Source organism: Drosophila nasuta, chromosome X (assembly GCF_023558535.2).
Source record: "Drosophila nasuta strain 15112-1781.00 chromosome X, ASM2355853v1, whole genome shotgun sequence".
In the NCBI taxonomy this organism is placed as follows: Eukaryota; Metazoa; Arthropoda; class Insecta; order Diptera; family Drosophilidae; genus Drosophila; species Drosophila nasuta.
This window is the reverse complement of record NC_083459.1, coordinates 26,166,031-26,175,704: the sequence shown is the minus strand read 5'-3', so window position 1 is coordinate 26,175,704 and position 9,674 is coordinate 26,166,031. Positions and strand designations below refer to the sequence as shown.

At 38.6% G+C, this 9,674-nt stretch overlaps 1 protein-coding gene across 1 annotated transcript; it reads right to left on the bottom strand.

Annotated features, from left to right (window-relative positions):
- Nucleotides 1–1,089: 1,089 nt before the first annotated feature.
- LOC132796735 (uncharacterized) lies at nt 1,090–9,185 on the bottom strand. The gene is made up of 4 exons (XM_060807998.1): nt 9,127–9,185; nt 4,797–5,231; nt 2,987–3,536; nt 1,090–2,061 (listed from the first exon to the last, which is right to left on the bottom strand). Exons 1-4 carry the CDS (start codon nt 9,183–9,185, stop codon nt 1,090–1,092), a joined length of 2,016 nt encoding a protein of 671 aa, XP_060663981.1.
- Between the last annotated feature and the right edge of the window lie 489 nt (nt 9,186–9,674).

Genomic DNA, 9,674 nt, shown 5'->3' with positions numbered 1-9,674 from the left:
ACAACCAACAGCTTATCAACTAACAAGCAAGCAAAGACACCGAAAATTGCATACTCTTGCGTAGAAAAACGTTCTATGATTGATTATTAAAAAAGAATTTATATTAGAGGCATAGAATATGATAATGATGACAGGCGAAGGAATAGAAGAATTCTTTAAAAAAAAACAAATTTTTTAATTATAATTGTAGTAGGAATAAAATATACTATATATACTAATTCTATAATATTCTGTATATAATATGGTATTTTATATTATATTATTTGTAATTCCTAAAGTAATTGTAAGTTATTAAAGAAATACTTTTGCTTTGACTAACAATCTGGTATATTTCAGTACTCTATGGGATATTTTGAATGTAATGCTATATCAATATACCAATTATGGCATTTGGTGTATTATAGTAGAATAATACCGCACTGTTTTACATTTATTCAAAATGGGTAGCGAGTATTTCACAGTCGAGCACACTTGAATGTGGCTTTCTTACTTGTTTCCATTTTATTTGTATAGAATATGATGCCTAATAATATCTGAAAAAATATAAAAACTTCAAAAAGTTTTATTTATATAATATCTTAACTAGAAATATTTAAATTGAAAAGTTTGTAGTAGTAATATATATTTTGTAATGTTAAGCATTATGTACAGTTAGACACTAATGTACTTTAACGACTTTTCATTGTGATTGCTTGAAAGCAGTCAGACTTGTGAGTATAAAGAAATAGTAAATGAAAACAAAACTTCTCTACTATTTTGCAAAAAAAAAAAACTATACTTTATTCATAAATTTGTTACATAATGCTATGGCTAGAAACTGCAAATATTTGCCACCATATTACGTAATTTTATAGCTTGAATATATTATTATAAACCATATTGTGTGTGTTTTATAAGTTGAATGTATTATTTTAATCTTATGCTTATCTTATCAATGCAAGCTACTTAAAATAGGACAGAGTTATAGCAAGTATCAATAAGATAGCTTTAAAACTGGCAAACTTTTGAGAAAACGAGGATCACTGAACATATTTCCAAAGAGATTAAGCCAGCTTTCTTTCATTTCCCTGACCTCCCACTTCATGCTCTTCACTGCAGCCTGTCGAAGAGTCGCCGCAAGCAGCGGCAACGCAATGCCAAACGCTCGAGCAGAAAGAGGCCGCCGGCCACGCCCATGATCACGATAAAACAACGATAAACGCCACGCAGCATTTTGTTGGTGATGCGCGGCACCAGCCGAATATTGTAATCGAGATCGGCATACGAAACCTGCAGATAGCGACGCTCAATGTGCGCCATGACTCCCGAGCTGAGCAGCTGGTTAATCTTGCGATCGAAGGTGAACTTGAAGAAGGTATTTTGTCGAAAGTAGATGACCAGCTGATACAGATAGATGGGCTCTCGGACGTAGGTCAAGTGACTGCTGTTCCGATGTTGCATATTCCAATGGGCCAGATTGTTCAGCAGCGAAATGGTGGCAACTCTGGCACCCAGCGGGGCATGCTGCACCAACATATAACGTGTCGAGAAGTTGCCATTACTCACACGCGTCAATTCGTGCAGATAGAAGTCATGATACCCGGTGCTAATCAACGTGTAGTTTGCCTGCAGCAATCCGGCCAGACCGATGGGCAGCGGCTTGTAGGGATGAGTGCGCAGCACATCGAACAGCTTCGCCTGGTAGGCGCAACGCAGCACCAGCGTGAGCACCAACCAATTTGCAACCATGTGTCGCAAGAAGCCGCCACGTGGCAAGCGATGCACCGGCACCGCATTGCCAATCGTTGAGGCCAGCAGATTCTCCAGCGGATGCTTGAGTCCGACTCGCCGGCCCAGGCATCGAGCGCACATGAGGGCGACCAGAAAGCTCACAAGCAGACACAGCCACACTTTGTGGCCGAAGGGACGCATCAGCTGGCCGAAGGGACCAAAGTAGCGCTCCTTGCGCACCACAAAGATGAAGTAGCTCTGGTGATAGACCACCGAGGTGGTGAACTGCATGCGACGATTGTCCGAGCCGCTGAAGCCGCCGATTGCAATGTCCGCTTTGCCAGCAGCGAGCTGGGAATTGAAGAAAACAAAGTTAAGTTTCACAATGAAATACTATCGATAAAAGTTGTAGTGATAATACTAAAAGTCTAACTAAAGATATTTATAATGTCTTCGGTGCTACTTTACTATCGACAAGAATTAAGTATTAATACATTCGATAGTACTTTACTATTGATAACAATTTAGTATTAACGTGAAGTGTCGACAGGCATCTTCATCACCAGCAGCGAGTGGCAAATTGTAGGAAAACCATTAAAAGTTTTAATTTGAAATTAATCAAAGTATACCATCGATAGCAACGATTTGCTAATTAATAATGTCTAACTACAGCAATACTATTGATAACAGAGATGGTGGTGATAGCTTTGTTCATGATATTTATAATGCCTTCGGTATTACTTTACTATCGATAACAGTTAAATATTACCGTTAAGTACCGACAAGATTGAAAGTTACCAATATATACTATCGATAACAGCGATTTGGTAATTATTATGATATCTTTCGCTACAGATTTACCGTTGATTACAATCAAGGCCTAGCTTAAAGCATCTACATGCAATTGTGCTACGGTTTTGATAGCATCCGACTGATAAAAACACAATAGAATTGATCAAAACATTTTTTAAATATTTTGGCAATGCTTTACTATCGATTACATCTATAGACTAACTTTAAGTACTTCTATTTATTTTTTGGGCTACATGTAATTGTTCAACCAATTTTAAAGCTGCAGACCGATTGAAATGCATTAGAGTTTATCTAGAAATACTATCAAAAATGTGGTAATGCCTTACTATCGATAACATCTATCGACTAACTTAAGGCTTGGCTACATTTTCATCGGTATATTTGCTAATGATTTCACTTGTATATGAATAGGGATTGAAAAAGTCTACCTTCAAGTTCTCAATAAGAAACTGCCAATATTTACCTGAGCAAAGCAGCCGTTGATGGTGTCTTCACTAAAGATTTCGCTTTTATCGCTCGGTATCATGAGACGCACACGAAATCGCAGCGCAGTCGCCAGCAGTCGCAACAGTTCGCCATCGATGCCGCGCAGTGCATCCAGCTCGATAAACTTGCCATCCACAGGCAATGGGGCACCATCGGCCGGCTGATACATGAAATGCGGCGGCAGCTGATGTGCCGTCACATTCAGGGCACAATTGCTGAGATTGGTGAAGCGCAGCGGAAAAAGCTCATCGCGCAACAGACTTCCGCTGGCAAGAAATCGATTACTCTGATAGGCATTAATGCTCGGCGAGCAGTGTTCGTTGAAGAGCTTGTACGCATAGAGGGCTATTTCGCCATTGTAGCGCATCGTCAACACAACCACATTGATAACGCGACTTCGCAGTGCCATCGAGCAAATGTGACGCACCGAGTCATGCAGCTTCGACTCCGATTGCCGTGAGACGAGCACGACAAGAAAATAAAACTCGTGCTCGTGCAGAATGTATGTTGCACTCACATTGAAATTACTGACGAAGAGTAAGAGAAAAGTCACATTGGAGTAACGAAATTTACGATTTATTCACTAAAATGCTAATAGTCGCATCTAATCACATTTAATTGCACATAATTGCATAAGATTGTATGTAAATACAATCATGTCATAAGCTTAATTTTTGTAAAATTCAGTATTCTTAAGCTAAATCTAACATTTGTAATTAGTTGAATATAATCGCTTTGGTCTTTACATCTTTTCACTTAACTGCATTGCACATAAATGCATATTTTCAATTGTTGGAAGAAAATAAAACTCGCATTCATGCAGAATGTACGTTGCACTCATTAGAGTTACGAAACTTACGATTTATTAACTGAAATATGAATAGTTTCACATATCTACATTCAATTGCACATAATTGCATAAGACTGTATGTAAATGTGAACATTTAATAAGCTTCATTCTTGTAAAATTCAGTTTTCTAAAACTAAATCTAGCATTTGTAATTAGTTAAATATAATCGCTTTACTCTTTACATCTTTTCACTTAACTGCATCGCACATAAATGCATATTTTCAATTATTGCAAGCAAATAAAACTCGCAGAATGTAAGTTGCACTCATTGGAGTTTCGAAATTTATGATTTATTCACTGAAATATGAATAGTTTCACATATTTACATTCAATTGCACATAATTGCATAAGACTGTATGTAAATGTGAACATTTGATAAGCATTATTCTTGTAGAGTTCAGTTAAAGCTACCATTTGTTTGTAATTTGCAAAATATTGTTTCTTTGCTTTTTACATCCTTTCACTTAAATGCATTGCCCATAAGTGCATATTTCCAATTATAGCATTATTTTTAAGCGGACGTTTTTTGACTTGGGTATTATTAAGTAATTGATTATGACCTCTCACAAAAATTATGATCCGTTTCATATTCGTTTAAAAAGAAGTTGCACTTAAACGCACTATTGCAGATAATTGCAGTTTCTGTAGTGTAAAATATGAGTGTTATACGCATTGTAATGTGCTTGAGTTTGTTCATGATTTTGAGATTGAATGACCAGCTTTTATTATTTAAAAGATGAGTGTGAAATTATACTCATCAGAGTTTGTTCATGATTTCATTATTTGAAAAGATGATTCTAAATTTATACACAATAATAATATGCACGAGTTTGTTGATGATTTAATATTGAATGAACAGCAAGATTGTTGCTACAGTTCAGTATTTAAACAGGAAATCAGGCATATGCCCATATGAAAGCTCATGTTGAATACTCACTCAAAGGCCTCCGCCTGATGCACCACGAAGAGCGTATAATCCTTGGCGGCGTCGTGTGGCGCACCACGCGAGAGGTAGATGGTTAGGTGCGGCGCCAAGTGTTGCAGCATCTGGTCGAGCATTTGGCTCTGTTGCAGCTGCTGGACGGCATTGCAATCACGGCAATCGAAGCGAATGGCGAGCGTGTTGATGCGTGCCGCAATGTATCGACTTGCCACATAAACTGTGGCATTCGCCAGACGCTCCACATCCCGATCGAGGTTGGGCAAGTTGAAGCTCAAAGTCGCTGCCATTGCCACAGCCAGTGGCACACTGAGCCAGCCATATGCCAGCAGCTGGCGAGTCAGGAGCATGACAACACGTTGCACGTTGACCACGTCTGCCACTGCCACTGCCACTGCCACTTCCACACACAGCCACAGCTTGAATGGCAAGCTTGAATGGCAAAATGGATTCGGGACACATGCCGCAGCAGGTCCAAGTCTCCGGCACAGTCTGACAAGGCGCTAATGTAATTGCCATCGATGGCCGGACAATGATTAGCGTTGGCATCGACTTTTTAATGGAATTGAATCGATAATTGCGACTAGTTAAAAGATTATGAAATTCACAATTTTCATACTTTGTCTTCCACCAAGATTTCACTCGATTTCACTGCGACAAAAATGATAAAAAAATAGTAATTGTATTAAGGTAATGTTATATTTTGGATAGTATTTTTAATTGAATATTCTACATTCGCCTTTGTCTTTTATTTTTGTAACTACTTTAAAGATGCATTGAAAATTCCAGAATAGTTTCAGTATTTGAAAGTACTGCACTTTATTGATTAAAGCAAGTTTTATTTTATTAGTAATAATATGTTAATATTCAAATTAGAATTAATAAAATATACATATATATTAAATTTGTCCTTTATAGTTGTGATTAAAGTTCCATTGCTATTATTAACATATTGCAAATTTGAGTATAGTTTATGTTATGTTGAAATACTGCAAGTTATTGATAAATGTAAGTTTAGGTTTCGGTATTTGAAAATACTGCATGTTATTGATAAACGCAAGCTTAAGTGCAATACGATTAGCCATAGAATGTTATTATTAACAGTAGAAATATTTAATTGACATAGAATTAAATAAATACAATTCTAAGATTTTAATTTTAAGCTTAAATATCAGACTCACTTGCAGCACTAAATTGCTCCGCAATTATAAATATTCGTAATATTTTATTCTTTATTATTATTCTCTTCCATTCTTCTAGATTTTAACTAATATTTATAGAATTATTGGAATTATAAATAGAATTAATTTGACATTTTCATTTTGTAAATGATTATATAAGCTATACGTTTTCGTTACATCCATATTTATTTAATGACTTAACCTGCACATTACAAAACTGTATAATTAATGCAAAATGCTGAAGTTGTTTGACTTAAATAGTTGACTTTGAGCGGCATTAAAAGTGTGTGTGCTGTGGCTTTAAATCGAGTCAAGGCTAAATGTGCTTAGCTATGGCTAACTATAGGCACGCCTCACTCCCCACTCCCCACTCCCTCCTCCTCTGTTGGCTTTAGGTCCTCATCAGTCAAAAGCTGAGGCGCAAGAGCGAGGCGAAAGCAATAAGCGCCACAAAACGCGCACTCTTGGTAATTTAAGAAGCAGTCAGCAGAGGGAGAGAAAACCACTGCGAGATGATGAGATGAGGTGAGGTGAGGTGGATGGGCAATAGCTGGCCTCTAGGTTCAGTTCATGTTATTTTACAAGGACACGCGCACAATTTATAATAACGCCGAGCAGCGTCCTCTGTTAAGATCCCTGGCTAGCTAGCTCTAAATGGAGCGAGAGTCGCAGCAAATGACGCCTTACAGTAAAGTAAAGTAAAGCCATGAGCAAGCGTCTTGAGCTCTCTGTGGAAAGGACACACACACACACAAAGTACGCCAAATAGAGATGTGCGTGTGTGTGTGTTTGCAAACGAGAAAAATGAAGCGAAACAATTCCAAGTAAGCAAACAAAACTGATGGAAGATAATCTACTTGAAGCATACTTTAAGGCGTATCTAATGGTCCTTTTAATGTTTAAACACGCTTTCGTCTGTCTTCTCTCTTCTCTCCGCTCTCCGCTCTCCTTCTCGCTCTTCCCTCCCTTTCGCCTATCTCTTGGGCCATTCTTTAGAGCTGACTCCTTCCCCTCGGCCAAGCGAAACCAATGTCCTATGTTTATTTTATCCACATCATCAGCCTCAGACCCAATCTCTCGCTCTCTCTTTCTCTCTCTCTCTTTCTCTATAGTGGCCAGGCCAATGTCACGTTCTTTTTTTTTTTGCACGCCTTCCCCCCGCTGCCCCTGCGCACTCTATGGCTGTCTTTCATATCCGCTTCGCTTTCTTTTATTCACGTAGTTGCGGCTTCGTTTCTTGTGTTTATTTTATCACAATAATTCCACATTTTTGCTTTTATGAATTTTTAATTTGAACAACGATACGAACGTTGCGGAGGCGTCACCGGATTTTGGAGGGAGGGCAGCTGCCAGCTAAGCAGCTGTGGCACAAGCGGAGGGCGGGAAAAGGGGGAGGAGAAGGTGGAACAGTAGAAGAAGAAGCAGTTCTCGAATGGTCAGCAGATGCTGCTGCAATCTCTCCATCTCTATCGCTCCCACTCTCTCTGTTTAATAAATAATGCGTTAAACTCTTCGCATAAGCCACAAATCGATTGTGATTGCCAATAGTATGCCTATCGATTGCCGTAATTTATCGTTTATCATAGTCAATAACACACATTGTGGAATATTATGTTGCACTGCATTATTGATCAAGTGATGCCAAGTAAGCGACTTATCATTGAGTTTTAGCAAAGCTAATGCAGTTAATTAATGGTCGATAACCGCTAATAATCGATAGTATATAATTTCAAAACTTTTTTAACAGGTCTCATAGTGATCTTGTTGATAAGTAAACAAATACATTTAACTCTGCCAAGGATACAAGATTAATATCGCATTTCAAACGGATATTTGAAATGCATTAGGAGTTGCTTCGGTTATCGATGACAGCATTTTATCGAAATGTTAAGTTGTGGCTCGAACAAGCAGCAAAGTTACATGTTTAATGTTATGCTAAGTCTTTGTTAGATATATGTAAGTAACTATCTATAGTACTTTGATAACAATAGTAGACATTTATGTAGTTCTTAGATATGAGTAAGTGTCGATAGTATCTGCAGACACTTATTCATGAATAGTTTTTGGTCATTTCCCTTGTACATTCGGACTTGTCGTGACACGACACGCGCCCATCTCTAGCGTCAGTGGATTTGGCTGCTTTGGTGCCTCTTTCATTATCACATCATGAGTTTCATGAGCTATCGATGACAGAATACTATCGATAGGTTACGTTATTTCTTCAATAAGCAACAAGCTAACATGTTTAATGTTCTGCTAAGTCATTCTTAGATATGAGTAACTATCGATAGTATTCTGTCATCGATAGCTCATGAAACTCGTAATGTGATAATGAAAGGGGCACCAAAGCAGCCAAGTCAGGAGATGGACAATAAGAGACACTTACGTAATTCCTAGATATGAGTAACTATCGATAGTACTTCGATAACAATAGCAGACATTTATTATTAGTTTTTGATATTTGTAGAATTGTAAAGAGTGTCGATAGTATTTTGATAAAAATAGTAGACACTTATTCATTAATAGTTTTTGGTCATTTCCCTTGTACATTCGGACTTGTCGTGACACGACACGCGCCCATCTCTAGCGTCAGTGGATTTGGCTGCTTTGGTGCCTCTTTCATTATCACATCATGAGTTTCATGAGCTATCGATGACAGAATACTATCGATAGGTTACGTTAATTCTTCAATAAGCAACAAGCTAACATGTTTAATGTCCTGCTAAGCCATTCTTAGATATGAGTAACTATCGATAGCACTTCGATAACAATAGCAGACATTTATTATTAGTTTTTGAAATTTGTAGAATTGTAAAGAGTGTCGATAGTATTTTGATAAAAATAGTAGACACTTATTCATCAATAGTTTTTGGTCATTTCCCTTGTACATTCGGACTTGTCGTGACACGACACGCGTCCATCTCTAGCGTCAGTGGATTTGGCTGCTTTGGTGCCTCTTCCGTTGCCACAGCATGTTGAAGCCGTTGCCGTTGTCGTTGCCGTCGAGTCGACTTGGTTGCCTGCCACTTGCCTCTCTCGTGATGGCAGCTTAACCGCAAACAACGTTTCGTTTTGTTGGCTCGCTCTCCTTCCCTTCCTTGCTTGCCCGCTGCTGTTGCCTGTTCCTGATAGTCCTGTTCTCTCACTCTCTCTCTGGAAAGTCCTGGTCCTGTTTCTGATGTTGCTGCTGTGTTTTGGCTGCCATCGTTTTACGAAAAACGATTACGCACTAAGCCTATAACTTATGTTGATGTTTTCTTTTCGTCTTAACATTTGCAAATTTGTCATTTTTTTGTGTCTTCCTCCTGCTTACTCTCTCTCTCACTCTCTCTCTCGCTCAGCTCTCTTGACTTTCTTTGGCTTGCTTTAGCTAACCAATATTTTGCTTGGCCGTGTTCTTATGCCGGCTCAACATTTCTTTTCTTTTCTTCTCTGCTCGTTTCGTTACTTTGCTTTGTGCCTCGGCTTTCTTGGTTTTTTTTTCTTCGGTCCCTTTGCCTGCTAATAGCATTGTCCTGCTCCGCACGTGTGTGTGTGTGAGTGTATGTGTGTGTGTGGAAGTAGTCAACATTTTGCTGCTGCTTTGCCATTTTTAAGTACTGTTTGCCTATTCCAACAGCGTTATCGGCTGCCTCTGTCCGCCTCCCCCTCCTCCATCTGCTTCTCCACCTCCTCCTGCTCCATCTGTGTCTGT

What these genes read in the sequence shown, in the direction of transcription:
- LOC132796735 (XM_060807998.1), bottom strand. Translation starts at nt 9,185, where the DNA reads ATGGCAGCCAAAACACAGCAGCAACATCAGAAACAGGACCAGGACTTT. An exon ending in CATCAGGCGGAGGCCTTTGA is followed by an intron (nt 3,537 to 4,796) that starts GTGAGTATTCAA and finishes ACTCTTCGTCAG; the next exon opens with TAATTTCAATGTGAGTGCAA. An exon ending in TCAACGGCTGCTTTGCTCAG is followed by an intron (nt 2,062 to 2,986) that starts GTAAATATTGGC and finishes TTCAATTCCCAG; the next exon opens with CTCGCTGCTGGCAAAGCGGA.